At 39.3% G+C, this 20,764-nt stretch overlaps 1 protein-coding gene across 2 annotated transcripts; it reads right to left on the minus strand.

Annotated features, from left to right (window-relative positions):
- Window positions 1-416: 416 nt before the first annotated feature.
- On the minus strand, window positions 417-20,764 carry PANK3 (pantothenate kinase 3). Of its 2 annotated transcripts, none has more exons than XM_068158556.1 (7): window positions 20,118-20,764; window positions 13,361-13,713; window positions 11,372-11,625; window positions 10,577-10,753; window positions 8,944-9,067; window positions 7,201-7,326; window positions 417-6,762 (listed from the first exon to the last, which is right to left on the minus strand). In XM_068158556.1, the coding sequence occupies exons 1-7, from the start codon at window positions 20,143-20,145 to the stop codon at window positions 6,712-6,714; spliced, it is 1,113 nt and encodes a 370-aa protein (XP_068014657.1). In that variant the 5' UTR covers window positions 20,146-20,764; the 3' UTR covers window positions 417-6,711. The 2 variants fall into 2 exon arrangements, with proteins under 2 accessions (XP_068014657.1, XP_068014665.1); XM_068158564.1 differs by lacking the exon at window positions 20,118-20,764 and adding an exon at window positions 19,976-20,052.

A 20,764-nucleotide genomic window follows, 5' to 3' on the forward strand; every position in this document is an offset into this window, starting at 1 on the left:
ACTAATTGCAGTTTATGGATCACATGGGGTTTATACCTGAAGTATTTTATTCCACAGGAAAATAACATTGAGTCACCTGTGAGCAAGAATCAGCATGTGCTCTCAAGTTAATATGAAAGCAAAAGCTTGTTGTAGCTTCCTGGCATGCTTTCTACATCAAGACTCCAAAACTAACATTCTTTAGGACATCAAATGTTTACAAACAGGAACTGAATCTAAGGACTGTCAAGTATAGGCTTTTAAAGGAGAGGAAAAACCAAACATGAAAACCATAGCAGTCAAGTTTCCTCAGTATAAAATGCTACACAACAATCCCCAGTATTGAGTAGCACAATAACTTACAATGCTAAAAGAAAAAAAATAACCCACACCACCAAGAAATCCTTTCCTCAAAACCCACAAATGTAGGCAAACAGTGAACAATCTCAAGTTATTTATTAGGAAAAGACAAAGTACTGTTTTAACATTCATACAGAACAAATGGTAATAAAGCCAGGAAAACAAATTGTATAAAGTAGGCCCATCACAGCAGAGCTGGGTTATGCCAAAGTAAACAAAATCCAAACTTCATTCATGCAAACAAGCAGCAAAGAATTATTTACAGTTTCGATGGGATGAATTACAGCATTGGCCATAGTTGCGCCCCCAGTCAAATTATTCAGTGACGTATTAAAGGGTTCTAATCTGTACATTCAATAATGAGGATCTATAAAAAGAAAAAATAATTTAAACAATTTACAAGAGCTGTATTACAGATGGCATAAAGATTATAATTTACAAGACCTGTATTAACAGGTATTCATCAGTAATTTAGGAATAAAAATTTGTAGCATGTATTTTTACATCACATCTTCAGTGTCTGAACAGTAAACAAGAAAGTGGAGAAATAAGATGAGTGCAATGTAATAGAATAAGGCAACTTAACCAAATGGCTCTTCAGAGAATTTCCATCCTACAAGGGTTTACAATTTATAGAGCTGCCTGTCCGTTTCACTAACTAAGAAAGACAAATATCTGAAGACAGCGATTGGTGATTAGAAGGCCTGCAGATGAGGAGACAGTAGATAGAAAATTAAACACTCGCTTGCTAAAATGCCAAAATTCAGGAATATAAAGAAGTGCAGATTACCAAAAGCACTCTATATCCTATTCGCTATAGCATCAACACACTAATTCTGATGACTTCTAGATGTAATTTATTTCCAACTACTAATTTACTAGTCTTACAACTGAATTCTTCTGTAATGCACAACCTGAAACTAATATAGCTCCTCCCAAAGCTTGTATGTACAAGGGTCTGAAATGGATGCTAGAGGAACTGTGAAATGCTATTTATAGCAAAGGTTAGCAATCAACACACTATATTCCAGTTTATTTTAGAGGCAAGAATTAGCACATTTAGCTTTTAAAATTATTATTTTTTTTCTAATTTTCCACAGCTTCCCAAATGCTTACAGTAAAGTAACGGCTGATTTTTTTTTAAGATTTAGCAGAAAACAAATGCCAACTGTGTTCTACTTGACACCGTTTTTATGACAAAACAAAATGCAGGGTAACACTGCAATCCAGCAATGAATTTCACCTGTACCATAATGCAGAACGGGAATGTTATGGGCCTTACAGGAAGCCAAACCTGTCAATGACTTGCCACATTAACAAACAAAATTCACATATAGAAAACAAAAGGGAAACTTCAAATGAAGGCCAAAAAAAAATATTTGCAAATGACACATTTTAAGTCTCTCAGAAGGATCAGGCCATATATATTTTATTTACAATTTCTAATTAGAATCTTTATTTTCAACAAATGATTTAGCACCAGCAGGAATATGTGAAGTAGCACTACTGTGTTCCCCAGGCAGAGGACCTTGAGGCCAAATCTTGCTCCTCAGTTTAAAACAGTCCCCATTTAAGAGAATCACCTACTCAAGTAACTGAAGAAAGCATGATTTGGCACTCAGTTATGCAAACCTAGACTGCTCAAACATATTCCATTAGCACATTAATAATTACAAATATATTACAGCATCTTTTGAGATGTTTTCAGAAGTGTTTTCAAGAATACTTTGTATGAGTTATGTATGTGAAGCAAACAAAACTACTGAAACAGGCTTCTTTGCAGACTTTTTAAACTAGAATTAGTAATTTTATCACAAACGACAGAATACCGATGGTCTAGTTTGGAACAGAGCAGTAAAACTTAAAAGAATGTAAGCAGGGAACTATCCCTTTATACTGTGATAAAACCACTTTTTATCTCCCATGGTCACGTCCAAGGGCTTAATTCATCCATTTTGTCCATGATTGTGAAGTCTGCCCCCCTCTCACCGTGCGTCAGTGGGAAATGGAAAAATTAATACAACCAGAGCAGTAACTGTATGCAGCAAGTGTGTTCCTAGCTCTGCATGGTGACCTACAGGTCTTCTCATCGGACCCACAGGTATTTGTTCACTTTTTAACCTAAGCAAAGCTCTATTACATAACTGCTGTTTTTTTAAGCTGGCACCATCCAAAAGGATGCAGAAAACCCTACTGCTAGGAAAACACTGACAAGGAGACCAACTAGTCTTACAACATATGCAAGTGGACTCAGGATAAAAAGCTGACCACAACTAGATCAAAAGACCCACACTGTCTTTTGTGTCTGCTTTGAACTCAGCTTTTCCTCAGGATTGTAGCCACCGAGCATCCAGAATGTGAATAGGAAAAGTGGTATTTTGAAATAGATTGAATGTAAATTTAGGCATTAATGTAAATTAATGCCTGAATGCCTATGACACCATTTAGTCTTTAAGAAGCACAGATTTCCTCTAGATTTAACACTTTAATTAGGTCCCAATATTAAAATCCCATTGATAATATGAAACATTTAGAAATAAGTTATTTCAACTTATCTGGAAGTAGACCTACACTGGATAGCGACAAAGAGTTAGTATTGCAGTCCTTAAAGGCAATATAATCACCTTGCACATATACTTCCAACAGCTCAGATGCAAGCAGGAATCTCACAGTACTGCTGAAAGAATATTTAAGCCATTAGAAGCCAGAACAGTGTCGTTAATGTACAGGCTGAGAGTAAATGGGACAGCGTGATCTCATTCTCTCCATGCTCTAAGTCTTAAATAGAGGTGTTGGTAAAATCACACAAGAGCTTGTTTGCAAAACACTATAGAAAGATCTTCAAAGAGCAAGTTAGACTTCTGCTCACTCTTTGAAAATCTTGACCAAACTATAAGACAAAATGTATCAGTGCTGCTTCTCTCTGAACTGTTAAATTTATTGCTCCTTTAAAAAAACAAAAAAAGGTTTATACTTAAACCTCTGCTAGCTTCAGTGCAGATTGCTGAAGATGTGTTCATTCAAGCATGCTAAATATTCAAAATGTATTGTAGAAGTTCCAATCTCATTCAAAAAAAATTGCAGTTACCTAAGCAAAAACAGATAGAAAGGTGGAAGTGGTTAAGTTTCATAGCTGCATCAACTTGGAGTAGCTTCACCTAAAAATAGACTTCTTTGGCCAGAAATCTACACCTTTGTGACCAAAAAATCTGCAGGATTTTCATGGAGATACACAGTAGAACTGTGCATAATACATTAAAAGACCAAGCTGGAGGGATGAGACCAAGGAAATGCAATAGCATTACCTCCAGATAAGGGCTGCAGGGATTAGGAATCTAGAAACCTGATATTGTTTTCTGTACTTACACTGAAGGGATCATCTCCATGACCAATAAAATTATCTGCTGTTTCTCTGGAAAGAAACACTGGTTTAGGAAACCTCACGGGTGAAGTCCCAGTACCATCAAAATTGGCATTATATAAAAAAATTAAAAGGCACTCAGATGGCTGATTGAACTGGAAACCATTACACAGCCAAAAGGAGTTTTGTGTTTCACCAAAGAAGAAATATCATAAAACTTTCCTCTGGAGAAGTGTTTCCACTTGAGAAGACAACAGTAGCCCTGAGAAAACCCCAAATTTTCTCTGTTGTAGTACATCACATTGAATCAATTCACTCTGAAGCTGCTTCAGTAAGTTAGCTTTGAGGAAAAGAAATGACAAGGGTGAAAGCAAAGCCAGTTACTTAAGCGACTTGTGTAAAAGAAACAAGTTTTTCCAGCTTATTTATAAGAAAATGTTGATGAGAACACTTTAAGGCTTATCTTGCAACTATTTTGTGATGCCTGTCATTTCTACTAGAGTCCACCTCTGGAGACTCTAGGAGCAAGTTCTAGCTTGAGAGAAAAATTAGATGAAACCCAAAGATGTGGCTTAAATAGAGGACACCATGGTTTTACAACTGGGTTTGAAAACTTCTCTGGTTGCTCTAGTAATGAAGTAACAATTGTGCTGATAAAACCAGCAAAAGGAAGCCAATTGTTGTAGAAGCTCAAGGGAAGTAAAATAGAGGTAGGGCAGACATTTTGATTTTCACAGTAGTTTGTCTACAGTACAGCTGTTCAAGAATTACTCAGTTTATTCTGTAACTCTCTTTCCTTTCAAGAAGTATTCATCTTCAAATTCAAATGTTTAAATGAACCATGGTGATTAGGCCATCATCTTCTACACATGATTCTGCTTAAATATAGAAGTAACTTCTAACAACTGCTTCAAGAGCAGCTCTTTTAGTATCAAAAAAGGGAGAAGTGAAGTAGTAACAAATATGATCTGAAGTAATTAGATACAATAGTTTCTAATCAAGCTGTAGTAGGTTTTTGAAGGACCTCACTTTGCAAGAAATACACACCGTTGGTTTTGCAAGAATTTCAGGAGAATGTCAGAACCTTGAGAAAATGAAGTATGTCCAAAGTTCTATAACCAAATATAGGTTACTTTCTATGGTTGATTGTAATTTCAAAGGAACAGTATACAGCATTTATAAAGACATTCTATAAAACCCCTGCTCTGATTTAGCATTACATCAGTTAAACTGTGAGTGAAATTTGCCTGATTTTTTTTTTGTTTGGTGGTTGGTTTTTTTTTGTTTTTGTTTGTTTTTCTTAGGATCTTAAATGAAACAAAAAAAGTACAATGAAAACATAATATGAGTACCAGGCGAAGCAACAATCAACGGAACTGCATTTGTGATTGGCATCAGGCTTAATGAACTGGCTACTCTCAGTGAAATCCCCTTTAAAGGACCACAAAGGTTTTTTTTACTTTTTTTTTTTTTTTTTTTTTTAAAACCCCATGACGTTAGTATGGGGCTTTGAATGTTAAGAAAAGAAAGAAGACTGAAAATAGCACGCAGAGGTTTCTAACACACTGGGTGGATGTATCTGTTGATGGAACACAGCCATGCTGTGGTATACTCAAGTGAGTAGTTTCAAAAATACCTTAAAACCCAGGATATGAATGTGTTCTAGTCTGGCTGTCCTCATGCAATTATAGGAAATGTTTACTTTTAAAACTGTATCAGAAATTAGGTAGTAATTTGTAGTCCACAGTCATACAGCTAATGACTGTGTCTTACAAGTTTAAGAAGTCGTGCCCTGGTTGCAGAACCGAACTTATTACAATAATCACAATTTTAAAAGCATAGAGAAACCCCCAAAAAACAGTTCCAGAGGATGGATTTTATCCCAAGGCCACAATTTGATGAGTGGTTTCATATTGCAAGTACATGAACTATTGGTCCACTGGGTGTTGCAATACAAACTCTGATGCTGTCCTCAACTTTCAAAAACAAGCTTCCAAACCAAAAGCAAGCTAACGACCTTTCATTTTCAATATCTAATTAGATTCTGATCAACTCATATAATTAAGGAGAAGTCACATTTTCAAATTAGTAGAATGGGGCAGAAAATTTCCCAAACCTTCACAGAAATGAGCCAAAGCATTGGAATTGTATTTAGTCTATTCTAGAAGGATTTCTTCATTTCCCTAGGGCTTTGTGCCACCTGTACAAACAATGTCAGAATTTATAAGAGAGACACTAAAAGACAACCAGGAAGCATTTTGGTAGTCAGGTCCTCAAAAATACCCAACCCAACAAATGAACCCAAAATCTAAATAAACCCCAACCCTGAAATATGCCTTCATTAATCATGACAATAGTTTCCCAATTCACCCAAAGACAGAGGAGCCTGCCAAAGTACCTGTAGCATTTTAAAATAAGTAAAAAGGGCAAGTGAAGGGCATCTTCACTGCTTAATCTGCTACTTTGGCTGATTTTTTGTGTTTCTATTCTTCCCACATAAAATAATGACTATTCTCACTGTGGGAAGCAATTGTCTACAGTTTCCTCATCTTGCAGATAGTACCTTACTGGTTTTCAAGTTGTTTTCTGTAAGTACACACAAGAAATTGTGCTCATAATACAGTATGACTAATGAAAATAATTTTTAATTCTACCAATTTGATGGGCCTAAAGCCTCAGGAGTAAAATTGCAGTATTTCCACATTGAACACAAAGGTCTGGGCATTCCTTCTTTTGGAAGCTTGTTTCAGAGGATGTACTGCATATCAACAAGTTTAGTATTGGCTACATGTACCACACAACATAAACGATATCCCTGAACAGTTCATTTTTCAATGCCCAACAGACTTGAACCCCCCTTCCTTCTAATGGCAATGTTCAGTAGCTAATCACTTTGAGAACAGTTACAGAAAATCTGCTATTTTCTTCTCCCTCCCCACATTTAGTTCCCACAGCCATAAACAAGTGTCGTTCAGGCAGAAAAATAGCTCAGTGTAGTGACATCTGGTATCTCAACTGAAATTTGGCAGCCCAAGAAGAGCACCAACAGCTCCAAAGTATCCCTGTTCAAAAGAAACAAAAAAATATTTCAGGTTCAAGTAGCAGTCTTGACTTTCAGGACATTGCTCAAGCTCAGTTAAGAACAATGTAGGTATTTCAAAGGCTTGTGCTTCAGATCTCTATAATCTTCTGAAATACAATACTTGCTATTGTTTTCACCCAAACCCAAGGAAAGACTGTTGAACTTTCATACAGAGCTTAACATTTTCTTGTCCCTTTCCAAAGATCTATAGTGTGAACCAAAATAGCCCAAAGTGACTGAAGTACTTCCCTGACAGAGAAAGCTGTGCCCAGAGAACCAATACAGTAAGAGAGGCCTCCTTTTCAACGTTTACTGAGTTCTTGGCATCTCATGATACCACACTTAGGAGAGCTACTCAATAAATGCACGTTTGATTGATGGTACAACTGTGCATACAGAAAAATGAGCCACAACGTACCTCATGTTCTAGGAACAAGGCCTTCAGCTGGCCTTTTGACCAGTAATCCAGTGCATACGCAAGAAGCTTCATTGACAAAGTATTCACACGTAAAAAATTGCCAACAAACACAACTCTGTTTATTTTCTGAAAGCAAGAGAGAAAACCAGCAAAGGATTAAGTCTTTTCGCTGTTTAACAAAGCTTGGAAAATTTCAGCTAACAAAGAACTCAATGTCTAGAGCAAGGAAAAAACTCCCCAAAACAACTTCCAGTTGAAACATGGATCCAAAATTTAAAAGCACAGCATATTTGGAGAAAACAAAACAAAACAAAAAAACCCCACAACCCTCAAGAATTAAAGGACTTAATTTACAGAGAAACAGCATTTGCATTTCAAATTAAGTGAGCCTGTTAAATAATTAAGCCACAGAAACAGCCCAGCTAAAAGTGAAATTAAATAAAAATACTTCTGTTTGGTGGAGAAGACTCAGTGCCTTCATAGCCCTGTACAATGCTGCTTGATCCATATGCAACAAGGCAGCACTGTAAAGAAGCCGAAGACAGTAAGACATAAGTTCCTTTCATCTTCAGACCCTGACACACATCAGCATAACATTAGACTAAGACTTAAATACTAAAGTGAGCTGTAAATTTTAACCAAGTCAAATATAAAAAAGTTAAATTCATTAAGTTTTCCCCATTCACTGAAATAAATCCAACACAAAGTGAAAATAACCTGAAACACTGGGTTAATGGCATGACAGCAAGAACCAAAGAAAAATTGTGTTAGTGCTTAAGTGCTTTATTATATTAGATTGATACTCCTATCCAAGTTGTTACAAACACTAATTTTACAGTTCAAGCTGTAGTCAAATGACCAACGTACAACTCTCTTCACCATCTTGAATAGTTCACAGTGAAGACACAGCAAATAGACTGTTAAGGCACTCAAACACAATTCAGCTTTATAGCAGAAAGCTAAAATAATTAAATTCATTTTATCTTTATACATCAGTTCAAGATACTATGTTTGCACATCACTAGTGACTATTTCTGGTGATTTGTAGTTCTATGACACAGTTGGAATTAGACCAAAAGAACTTGGAATAAAGCTAATTTGTGCAGTTTGCAAGTTCTGAATTGTACTCATTTACCTTAAATATAAACTGCATACATTTGCCTCAGACAACTAGCATGTACTTTCTACTTCACCTGCATTTTGCCTGTTTTGTTACCAAGCTTGGTCACAAAGCAAAAAGCCAAAATAAATTTAATACCCACAAAACTAACTTTCTTCTTCAAGACACATATAAAAAGGAAACTGAGGGAGAACTTCTAGTATTAAAACCAGAAAATTATGTTTAGTCTGGCTCCTAAGCAAAAGGAGAGTTGCTGCAACTAACATGGTCATTGATATTTCGCCTCAGTGGATTTTAAGCAGAGCTCTAACCTAACAGTTACCCCCAGTCTTCTTACAGAAATCTATTATTAAACCTCATTTTGTTCAAAGATTTTTTCATAATAAATGAGGAAATCTCTGGTGCCCAGACATTCTTATCTTCAAAGCCTAAATTCAGTATTCCTGGCTGTCCATGCTAATCATATTGAAACTGAATGCATACTGGTTCTGTTTAGTGGAGATCTGAGAAACAGAAGATGGCAGGGAAGCCTCCCTATATCCACCAGTAAGTCAACAGGTGTCAAAAAAGAGTGAAGTCTCATGACTATAGATTGATAACTTCCTTGTCAGAAGCTTTTTTACCTCATTTACTGCACACATCCGGGCAATAGACCCAATGTTATTGGTGATGGTGACCAATATGGCTCTTGCAAGATCTTCTTTACTAACAGACTCTCTCTTCTCTTTGTAGATCATATTCCCAAAACTAGAATAGGAAAAAAATGTTAAGTACAAAGTGATTCAAAAGTATTTGAAGTAATTTCAGAATTTATTTTTTATGCTGTAACAGAACTTAAGCCCCATACTGGTTCTTAACTCCCTTTTTAAGCCTACATGAAATGCGGTAATTTGACAACTGAAACTACAATGTGTGTATCTATTACTTCACAGGAAACAGTCAATCTTCTAACAATCACGGCCCCCAATGAAGTATTTTTGTTTGACTTCCATGAAGAAGCACCTACAGCAAAAAGTAGTCTTAATTTTCAGGTAAGACTACTCTGCATACCTAGTTACTGTAAGTTAAGTGAACAGCTAAGTCTGACTGGTGAATCCTCCAACTCCATGCTTTCTTCCTCACTCACAGTATCTGTCCAATCTTCTGTTCTCAAAGCAGAAGTAAACCAGAAATGAGCTGGTTTTATGATGTAATGCAATCCTCAAAAAATGAAAATAAACAGCTGACTGACTGAAATTTAGATTGTATAAATGAACATTTCTAGATTAGAAGGGCATTTCAATTACAATATGCAGTAGATAATGCCTTGATGAATTATAAATAAAACAAGACAAGAATCCATAACTTACACATTTTACCAGTACGGCCTTTGTGCCGTATCTAAGTCAGCTCAAAGTGCTAGAATCCTGATTACTCTAAAACTCAAACACCCATTAAAGATCCTAAGGGTCTTAAAAAGTGCAAGAGAACAAAAAGTACCTACACAGTGAGTTAAGATGGATTGACTAAAAGGGTAAATTTTCCTCATATTAAAACCTCTCTGTATATGCTCTTGCAAGAGACGTGGACTCAGCTGGCTGGAGCAGGAGAAGAATTAAGTTACTGTGAAATAAGATCTCTCACTACCAAATAAGGGCAAAAATTTAATGAACTCTCTTATGCATATATTAGTTCCACTCCTGAAATTTATTCTTCTCACACTTATCACCAGTAATCTTCCCCGATGGAAATAAAAATTGCAGCTATGACAAAAATCCTGTCATTGGCAGTAAAAGAATCCATTCTCATGGTACAAACTGTTCAGCATCCTTTGTGAGAAAAGTAGTTAAAAGCATTATGTCAGGTGCATGTACTGACAATCACTTATCAAAAAAGCAGTCTTCAAAGAAATAAATAAATTAAGAGATGCCACTGTAAGAGCAACACAAATGCCACCTCCCATTCACCTTTCCTCTGGACAGCCAGCCTGCTAAAAGATTTTAAGCTAAAACGTAACTAGCTTTGTTTCCTCTCTGCACTTTGTTCTCTTTACTCCTGTGATTACCTTGCATTCTCTGACTCATGTAAAGCTCTGTATGACACACACAGTTGGATGTGGCTTGAAGTCTTCAGGAAAGCTGGGATGTCCTTTTAGTACAAAAATGTAACTACTACAATAAACATTTGCAAATATCAGTTTTCTCTGTTTTAATAGCTCCAAATCTTGCTTTTGAAGGCCCCTAAACCAGCAAAAGAGCCAACAAAGATCTTTCTTACCTCGATGCTACAGCCCATCCTGGCAAGCCAAATCTTTCGTAGTCTCCTCCATAAATGTCTCGAACCAGCTTGTCAGCATGTGTGCTGTCTCCTTTAGATGCCATTTCCAGAGCTTCCTCAAAACTTTCACAGCCTGTCAATAAACTGCATAGACCAAGAAAGGTCCCTCCACCTAGACTAAGAAGAAAGATGACTAATTGCTTTTACATAGTATTTCCTCACAAAGATTCTTATGTCTAACAAAATAAACAAATAAAGCCCTCTGACTTAGTTACCAAGCTGTTTGCTTGTGTGCTCCAGGTTCACTACATAGACACCTGTCAATCAATTGAACATTTATTTAAGTCGCTTATAAGAAGCTGACCCTACAGTAAGAGCTAATAGATAAAAACTCTCAAAGTCTAAGCTGGAGTTTTAATCACAGACAAACTCCCTAAGTATCCACACCATGTCACTGATCATTTACTGGACATCATGAGTGGACAGATTTACTATTAAGGAGCAAGAGAAACACAGGCTCATGGAACATTGTCAAAACTTGAAGACAAAACCTACAAAACTCTCACCGTGCAGCACTTCTAGCACTTATTAAGTTGATAGGTAAGACGCTAATTACATCTCCTCAACAGATCTATGGCTTCAATGAATGCAGCTGTAAATTAAAGACAAAGTACTTTTCCATACAACAGAGTGAGAGAAGGGCTAAGCAGGAGGAGTCAGGGAAAGGAAGCACTTTGAAAACAGAAGGCTCATTGTTCTGTAAAGCAACAACATTAACTTAAGTTTTTAAGTTACCTTGTTCCAGTTACTCTTTTATAGTTGTCTTTGGAATGGACTGATAAAATGCTGACTCCTGAACCAATGTTAACAACCAGCAATGGGTATGGATCATCCAGGTTAAAAGGCATCTTTTGGCATCTCTCAGGATCTGAGGCATTTTCAAAATAATAGCACTCTGCCTGGCCATTGAAACTGACAGAGTCTATGTACAGTAAGCCTTTGACAAGGCAGTCAAGCTCATCCAGTTTGTGCAGCTGGAGGTTTCCAATCTGTGTTAAAAAAGAAAAAAACTGTCACCATGTTCTAGCATTGCTTAAATGTGCTACAAATTTGTAAGTACATTTGTACTGTCTAACTTTAAGAAGCTATCTCAGGTACTAATTCAGGGACTTCAGTCCCATTATAAAGCCAAAGCGTTCAGAAGTAAATTCTGAATACACCTCCTAGCAAATTATTCTGACTATAAAACTAGATCTCCGATTTGAATCAAGAACACACAGGCAGTATGAGCATCTGCTTTGGTAAGCACCAGGATATCTGTGGAGATTAATCCACTGATAAAATAGCAACATTTTTCATCAATCTAAATCAGAAAAACATCACCAAATACCCCGAGGCCCCACTGAGGGTAATCTTAGCAAAGCTCACACATGTGCACATCTTTTCAAGTTTTGTGGGTTTCCTCCCCATCTTAGAAGTCTAACTGTCATTTTTAAGATGCCAGCAAATAAAAACTTCAATAGCATCCAACTAACTATCCCTGCAACTATACTAACACTCCAAGGACCACAAGGAAACCATAGATCAGAAATTTGACTGGAGTAAAGCCTCATTACAGTTCTTCCACAGTTTTGCATGTGACATTTAAGTTGCTGTTCTCTTATAAAGCAGAGACAATTTAACAGGTGCTGTGACTTCCAGGAAGGCTGTAATTTCATGCCATACTTAATCCACTTAATCCGCTGGGCTCTCTTCCTTAGTCTAGCAGGGAGTTCCAACAGTTAGGAGTGCCCAGTGGGGTAGGTAATCCAAGAATGAACACACCCATAAAATCTTTCTTTGAATCAGGTGAGCTCACATTTAGAAAGTAGTCTGTATCAGAATATGAAGTCATACAATCAGATCTAGATTTACATCAGTGCCAGATGACAGTACTGCCAGTCCTTCCCTAGGTCCCCTCAGCTTTTTTTGCCATGGCACAATTGTGAAGCTCCAGGGAACTGCAGATCAGGGAACTGTTTCAACATCAACTAGACCTATGGGGCTTTAGATAATGAATTAGTTCTACTGCACAAATGGTGACTCTCCCCCACAAACATATGTACCAGGTCAACACAAGACTGGCACCAGAATGAAAATACAAACAGATTTTTGAAACCAAACAGAATTGCAGAAGTGCAGAGGTTGGAAGAGACCTTTTGAAAGTCGTCTTGTCTCCAGAAGTGCAAGATGTCTGCTGCCACTTTAAAAGTAGGTAGGACAGGCACAGTGGATCTTGTGGTAAGATTCTCAGTACCAACTACTTTCAGGTGGCAATTACATCTAAACAAATGATCAATTTTGATCATCAATGGAAGACTCAAAATCCCTCAGTAAAATTTCAAACCACTCTGCAGTTGAAAGAATCTTTGAGATACACGTGATGTCACACAATTAATAACTCCATCCACAAAAACTGAAAAGCTATCAAAGACTGCTCAGGAAAGAAAATCCAAAGTGACTCAAGCACCTCAGCAGCTAAAGCACATTTCTCATCACATAAAAGAGATTAGGAAACAGTTAACTTCCACAAACATGTCCTGCATTTCACTGTATTAATGTAAGTTTCTAATTAGCTGTTAGCATTAGATACTAACATTTATTACAATATCAGAAAGCACATTTCTAGATTACCTTACTTTAAAAAATTACTAATATTTTGGGGGCATTACATAGTTTTTCAAAGCACTGCTTGAGCAATGCTTTCAGCATCAGGTTCAGCAGGAGGAAAGATAGGCTACCTACTGTGCGAAAGTCTTCTTCAAACTTGTAAGCACCACCACCAGTGGCACAGAGCACCGTATGCAGTGTTGAAAAGTTTTTATTTCTTCCCATTTGGATAAAAGTAGGCAAATCATGAGTTGGGAATCGAATAAAGTGCAAGTTTCCTCTTCGAGCAAAAATTGTTAAGTCTTTCAGCTCAAGGTGGACATCTCGAATGCCAGTGGATCCATAGGCTACATTGGAAGTCAGGTATTTGCGAATGCTCTTCAAGCTTTCAACTTCCTCCTGCTCTTCCTCTGCAGTGATATCAATAGGTTCAAAATAGGCAAGTTTCACCAAAGTTCCCCCAATGTCCATGCCAAACCATGGAAAAGCTGTAAAGATACAAGAGTCGATTGATTACATGTAACTTAATACAAAAGCAACACTTTACTTTTCAACAAGAAAACATGAAAGAAGTCCTCACAGGAACAAAATAAAGTCCTGCTGGCCACAGGCAGAAATGGAAAAATGAGCCACTCTGTTCACATTTAAATGCTGTCACATGTGCTCAGAAAGCCCAGCTAAGAATGCCCCAAACCTGGCTCAGGATCCATCCTCTCTGGATGGAAGGGGAATGGAGGAAACGGGAACCCATGTGAAAACACCAATTCCTCTTACATTTACTGAAAGAGTGATAAAGTCATGGGGAGATGCAGTACAACTACTCAGAAAACATACTATGGAGAGCACACTCAAGTCTTCCACAAGGCTTCCCCTCCAGAAAAGCAGCTAGGCTAATCGTGGTAATGTCTGAAGATGACACCTCTACTTTAAGTCATGCCATGTGTACAAGGAATATGTGCATTACTTTACACATGCATAAGCACTCTGCTTAAGGTGATGTTGCTGCTCTTTGAGGCTTGAGAGCTTTCACTCTTACATATGGTATTTGCAGCATATATACCAGCATTCATAGCTGGTAGTCTTTCAAATCCATGAAAAAAACCAAGAGTAATTTTGAGGTAATCTTCTATTTGAAAGTTGTCTTGTAACAACTGAAAAATAGCACATCAGGTACCTTGGGCTGAGAATACATAAAGATTCTATTAAAAGTGGATTTATAGTTTTATCTGAGGGTCAAGGATCTTTGAGTGATGTACTTAGGAGCAGAATGACAGCAGCATAATCTTTTGAAAAAGTATCCCCAGCCATCATCTTGATCCTCACAGCAGGCGTGGTTAAAGAAACTTGCCTGGATGAGACCAGTACCAATTGCACCTCTGTTCCAAGCTTATAGTTCTGAAGATAGGAGGTTTGAGGACTTGCACAGCTGTAACCATCATTTTGCAGCTTCAATGTGTTAATTTTTTTTTCCTTTATGCAGTTTATGTGGATTTAGTCATTTAAAGATTTTTCTTAGCTCTTCTTCAATACAACTGTTCCTATTGCAAAGTACACTCTACAAAAAGTGATACACAGCTCAGAAGTATTCCTTGCCAAGAATTTAACTGTTATTCACAGAACAAATTAGCTCCCTGTCTTTTCCCAGTTCGGCTCCCCTCTGCAAAGGTCAGCTGCAATTTGAAAAAAGAAGAGCAGGAATCAAGCTTTTTACTGAACAAGCCCAATGGCCTTGGATAGACTATAAAAATACTTCACAAACTTGCATTCTGCTTTTAGGAAGTCAAGCCAGGCTCTATTTAAGAATACATATAATATAGATTTTTATTATATGAGAAGAGTTAAATATGCAAAGTAGAACACAAACTGGGAACTCAAAAGTCTGGTGGTTTAATGTGATACTTCATGCTGAACTGAACTGTCTGGATAGGACAGCAGGAGGAGTAGAACAATATCCAACCTCCTTAATAACAAATCCAGACTTTCTTTCACTCCTAGCTCTGCCAGGAGCTATTGTGGTCCCTGCATCGACAGTGCAAGCAGGAAACTTTGCCATCATAAAGCTATGGATTGTTCTGTACCTGCTGTGATGATAACTTTGAAAGACAAACTTCTCAGTTAAAAAATAATGACATTTAAGAGGATTCTCTAGAACTGCTTCGTGCAATGTAGAAAAGCACTTCCCACATGGGAAAAGTGCTGACACATGCTGTGGTCAGGTACTGATGTACCAGTTCTGCCTAGTAAGAAAACTCATGCTGATAGCTGTTTTTAAAAATTGTCCTTGAGAACTACAGAGGGAGGCCTCATTCTCCTGTTTGCATTTCTCAAGCTCCTTACATGCATAGTTCTTGGCAACAATCTTAAAGTTACTTATATCTTATCATGTAAGGTCTTTATATGCTGAAGGATAATAATTACAATAAAAATTCTTCCTCATGCCAATACAGCACAAAGGTTGAAGTGTTTTCCTTTCCTGTGAATCCTGCTTTAGCACAGCAGAGGACATTCAACGTTCTCCACCCAGACCTCATACTACTACTTTGACTTTACACACATTTTGAATCCAAAGCTGCAGAAATACATACTTGAGAGGCTTAATTATTTCCCCCTTATTCAGTCAAATATAAGGTTCTTCAGTTTAACTCTCTATTTGTACTTAGCTTCTAAAGACTGAGAAACAGATTACTGTTAAACTCATTCCTATGAATGCAATGGCATTTGAAACACAAGCACCTTTAAAATACTTCCTTCCCACTGGAAAATAAAATAAACCTGTTTTAAGCCTACACTAAATTAACAGGGACTAGCATTCAAATAAGAGTAGCTAACCCCCACTTCAAGTAGGGAGATCTGCACTATATTTAAGACATCAGACTTGCACTTCAAGTATAAACACATCTTGGGGAAGAACTGCCAAAGCTCTAGTTCATGATTCTACACTGGATTAAAATACAATAATGAAAAAATATTGTGAAATCATATGAAAACTTACATATACTTCTGCCACCATAGCATACGAATGTATGCGGTGTTATCAGTTTTGATGCAAAGTTTACCTTTTAATTCAGGTCAGTATGTAGCCTTAGCTAACAAAGCTAACCTTGATCCCAATTCTTATCTAATTATTGTCAAAACAAACAGGTTAAGTCTACAGAGGTTACACTGAACTATTACACAGTTTGTGTTTCTAAACACAGAAACAAACTAAACTTATCTTGAAGTCTCTCCAAATGCCTTTTTCCCTATGCACACATAGGCATTCTTATACTTCCAGTATTTCCCCAAAACATCTGCATACAGGAGACTAAAAATAAACTCTAATCCCTGTAGCATCTAGTAGTGTAAGGCAGATAACATACAATGGGACAAGTTAAGAAAAAACACATCGAAGGCTGTTTAACTGCTAAATCAAGTGGAATTAACCTGCTGGCTAGGCAGCAAAGTGCCTGTGCTGTGCCTGTTACACAGATGTGTGCCTATGAGCCTCTACAGAGCAAAACTGCACATCAAGTGTCCTTAGCCCTTGAGACACAGGAGAGTTTATCTGCCTAACTAGTTTTCTAACAGTTTTTTTGTTCAAATATCCCAAGGACAGCTCAAAATAGATTTGGGCCAGACAGAATAAAATCCTGCATTCAATGACTCTGACATGCACTGTCACATCCCACCATACCTCTGATGGGAACTTCTCCAACAAACTGTACTCACCACACTATTCCACTTAGCCACCTCTTGGCACACTACAGAAAGGCCATGTTTAGCAGTGGGAGAATAGGTGGTAATTGGCAATTACTGCAACTGCTCTTCATTAGACTTAGCACATCCAAGTGTATACCACATAAAGCTGATACAAAATATATGTGCTTTCATCTTCTCCCGTCTTGCTCATTCTATTCATTTTTGCTGACATTCCAGCAGCAATCTCTTTGGGGATAGGTGTTTTTATTATAGTGAGATACAGCACACAGAGGCTTAACCTAATACCTTCTGATGTAAACACAGTATGAACTATGCCAGGCAAGCGTTAACCCATTTTAAGAAATACATTTTTCAACTGCAGTGAAGTAAGAGCCTGTAACATCTGCTGTGGGATAATCACCAGCTTTCAAATACTAGTAACAAAATGCTTGGATACCACAAAACTCAGCAACAAATTCTACAAACAGAATAATCAATTTAAGAGATTCTCCACCAACCTAAATGAATTTTTAATGAATTTTACTACACAAATCCTGCATGGGATCACTGTGTCCACAACTACGTGTCCATAGTCAGTATTTTCTTTATACTGATTCAGCATTCTGCAAATTTCCACTATGCACTTTCACACACTATTATGTCTCAATACACCTCAAGGGAAACAGGCATTTTCCTCAAACTAAAGAAACAATTAAAAAGTAACATGCACTGTGCAATAAATACTAGAAGTCTCTGCCTTCCCTTCAGTGGTTCATTACACTCCAGAGCCAAGATGAAGAACCCCATCTCCTCTGAAGAGCACAGCATGTTGGCACTTCCCTCCTCTAGGCTGCCTTGCCCACCCCTTCCAGCCTGAAGAGCTCTCTGTAAAGGAGCAACTTGTCTCTTCCCCTTAGACAGATACTACATAGCACAGGTCCTGCAAGTCAGTCTGTTCTCCCATTTATCATCCCACCCCTAAATAACCTTTGGAAACTTCTCTTACAAGAGCCAGCCATTCTTTCCCATCGGCATTTCCTCAGAAGAGTTATCATGCAACTGGTGGGAAGGGTTCTCTGGAAGTCATCTAGTCCAGCCTCTCTTTCACACTACCAGGAAAACTGCCAGCACCAGATGAGGTCAGCTACAGTGCTGTCCAGCTATGAACTGCAGACCTCTGACGTTTTTTAAGAATCCTCCATACAGGAAGATTCCACAAACCCTCCAGCTTTCACTCCTACACTACTTAGTACAAGGTTTTCCTAATTTGAATTTCTGCTGTGCTTTCTAATGCTCATCACCTCCCAGCAGCTGCAAAAGACATTTAAATGGCACCTTACTAGCCTCTTTTCATTCAGGACAGCCAATTGCAAGAGTCATGTTCCAACAATTCAGCCCCATTTCCCACAGTTTTTACAACACCAAAGTAGCAAAATCACTAACCAGGTGAAAATTTGAAAGGAAGGACTGAAACCAGCATGTCTGAACAACACACCTCATCAGAAATCCTGAACTCGCTAGGTGTTCCCATGTCAACTCTTATGACAGGCATGGCACTTTGTGCAATTGTTCTTTCTCTCATGATGGCAATTCCACTTTGCCAGTGCTCACAATAGCCTACAACTGTCAACACCAAATAATTTGTAACTAGACAGTCTACAAGTGGTATTGTGAACCTAGCTCAGCTTTAAGGTCAATTTGAGCATATAGGCCGAACTGACAGCAGCACTTGGGCATTAAAGCCTCTGAACATCAGTGGACTTCTCCATCTTCAGTGCTTCTGTGGATCTGCTCCTCTTCAAATACACAGCTGCTGTCCCAGTTCAGTTAGTGTGACTAATCAAGAACAGAGATCCATAGAATGCGTCTGAGGTTCACTGCCTATGAAACTAAGTGGTACTGTCTTTAAAACAGCCACCAGCTTCAAAGTATATTGAAGAGTCAGGATGAAATAACAACGTAGTTTTACGCTGCATTTTTTCCTCCATTGCTTATGCAGTTAAAATTGTTTCTGGATCCTATCATAAATCCAACCTCCAAGCTCAGGAACTGGAAGAGTGCAACTACAAGTTTAGCATATTTAAGCAGTTAAAATTTTTGATAGTATTTGCCATTGTTATTTAAAACACCACTACAGAAAACAAGTGTTGGAGGCCCAGCTGAGACACTCCTGAAATTATCCCGTTGCTGCAGGAGAGGCAGCCACACTGTCACCATTTTAAATTGCCAACCCACTACAACCTCTTAGAGCCAATTACTACTTCAGGGTCTTGGTATCATTCTTTAAGTATTACACTAGGGAAAAGAACACCAATACTTCCCGTGTTAATACACGTTTGGTGATTTCCTTTTTGTTGGACTGCTTAAACGATATATTTAATACACACACTTTCAATATACATAAGCTCCACACTCTTCAGACACATCATATTACTGAGAACAGCAGCAGTCCCAGCTCTTCAGAACTGGCCATCTTTTCCACACTAACTCACACCCGATATAAGTCTTTTGAGTATGGTGACAAAATGAAACCCTGCCTCACTGAGTAATACCTGCATTCCTTTCACTATAGGTACACCCGATTAAGTCTGACAGGCCGGCTGAGTTGCACAGCTGGGTATCTTACACTGGAAAACCACCACTTGTAGGTAGGCTAACTCAAACCAATTCTCTCTTCCCACAAAAAAGTACCAGTAGTCTTAGACAGTTTGTCTGCATCCACCCGAGTCTGAACCATGCCTGTGCCCTCCCAAATATGATACTCCAAAATAACAGAAGTTATTACTGCAGCTGTGCTTACTGAAAGGAAGCATTCATCGTCAATGGAAGACTTGTATCCAAATATTTGCAAATATTATCCCTTAGAAAAATAAATAAAAGCCTGATTAGATCTTAAAATAGCAAATGCAGCCGCCTAAGGTGGTGTTGGGTACACTAAGTGCCACCTTCCCTAAAATCAGCACCCATCCCTCCCCCACCTGATTACTTCCTCTTCAAAGAGTAGCCCTTCCAAAGCAAACACGAGTTTGAACTATCTCCTGAACCCTGAAACCTCACTGAAAACGGACGCACACGAGCGAGAGGAGTCTCGGCAGGCAGCTCCCGGATTCACGGACCAGAACCTCCCGCCGCACCAGCCCCCACGTCCCCATGCCGCCTGCCCCGGCTCGGCCTGGGAGACGGAACGCGCGGCGGCAGCAGCCCGCGGCCTTACACGGCTTCTTGGCATCCTTGATCTTCATGGTGCGCGGCGGCGGCCCGGTTCGCCTGCCGGCTGGGGCGGGCGGGGCGCGGCTCGGCAGTCGGGGTGGGTCTCCTGCCCCTCGCCTGATGGGGCGGGAAGCAGCGGCAGCTCTGCGGGGCTGGCCCTCGGGTCTCCTGATCCGCGGCCGGTGGGCGGCGGGCGCCCGCCTCCTCGGAAGCGGTGCTGGCAGCGCCCACCGCTACGCCCCCGGCCCGGGCAGCTGTTGGTCCAGCGGCGGCATCGGCTTTCGGGCTGGAGCGGGGAGATGGGGAGGGAGTCGGCGCAGAGTGGTCCTCAACTCCGGCTGGGCGGGGTGGCTGTGTCCGGCTGCAAGGAGCCGAGCATCTGCCCCGGGGTTTTTCCTGTCTCCTCGGGGAACAGCAGCGGCCGGGGAGAAAGGCCCGGGGCCGCCCGCAGGGGCGGAGACACAGGATAGGCCTCGGTCGGGCGCGGCCGATGTGCAGTCTGCCCGCCGCCGCCGCTGTCCCTCTCGGCAGGAGGACGGCGGCGGCCGCAGCCTCGGCCTCTCCTTCCGCGAAGGCCCCGGCTGAGACGAACGCGGCGGCCCGGCGCGGAGCACCCCCACGCTCCGACACAAGATGGCGGGCGGCACCGGG

This window comes from Melanerpes formicivorus, unplaced genomic scaffold (genome assembly GCF_026170545.1).
Source record: "Melanerpes formicivorus ecotype bairdi unplaced genomic scaffold, bMelFor1.0.p_v2 SCAF_2, whole genome shotgun sequence".
NCBI lineage: Eukaryota > Metazoa > Chordata > Aves > Piciformes > Picidae > Melanerpes > Melanerpes formicivorus.

Bases quoted from the DNA above. Each gene is read 5' to 3' on its own strand.
- PANK3 (XM_068158556.1), bottom strand. From the start codon at position 20,145: ATGAAGATCAAGGATGCCAAGAAGCCGT. The intron at 13,714-20,117 runs GTAAGGCCGCGG...GTATCTTTACAG, and splicing joins CAAGGATGCCAAGAAGCCGT to CTTTTCCATGGTTTGGCATG. The intron at 7,327-8,943 runs GTAAAAAAGCTT...TCTTGCTTTCAG, and splicing joins GGATGTGTGCAGTAAATGAG to AAAATAAACAGAGTTGTGTT.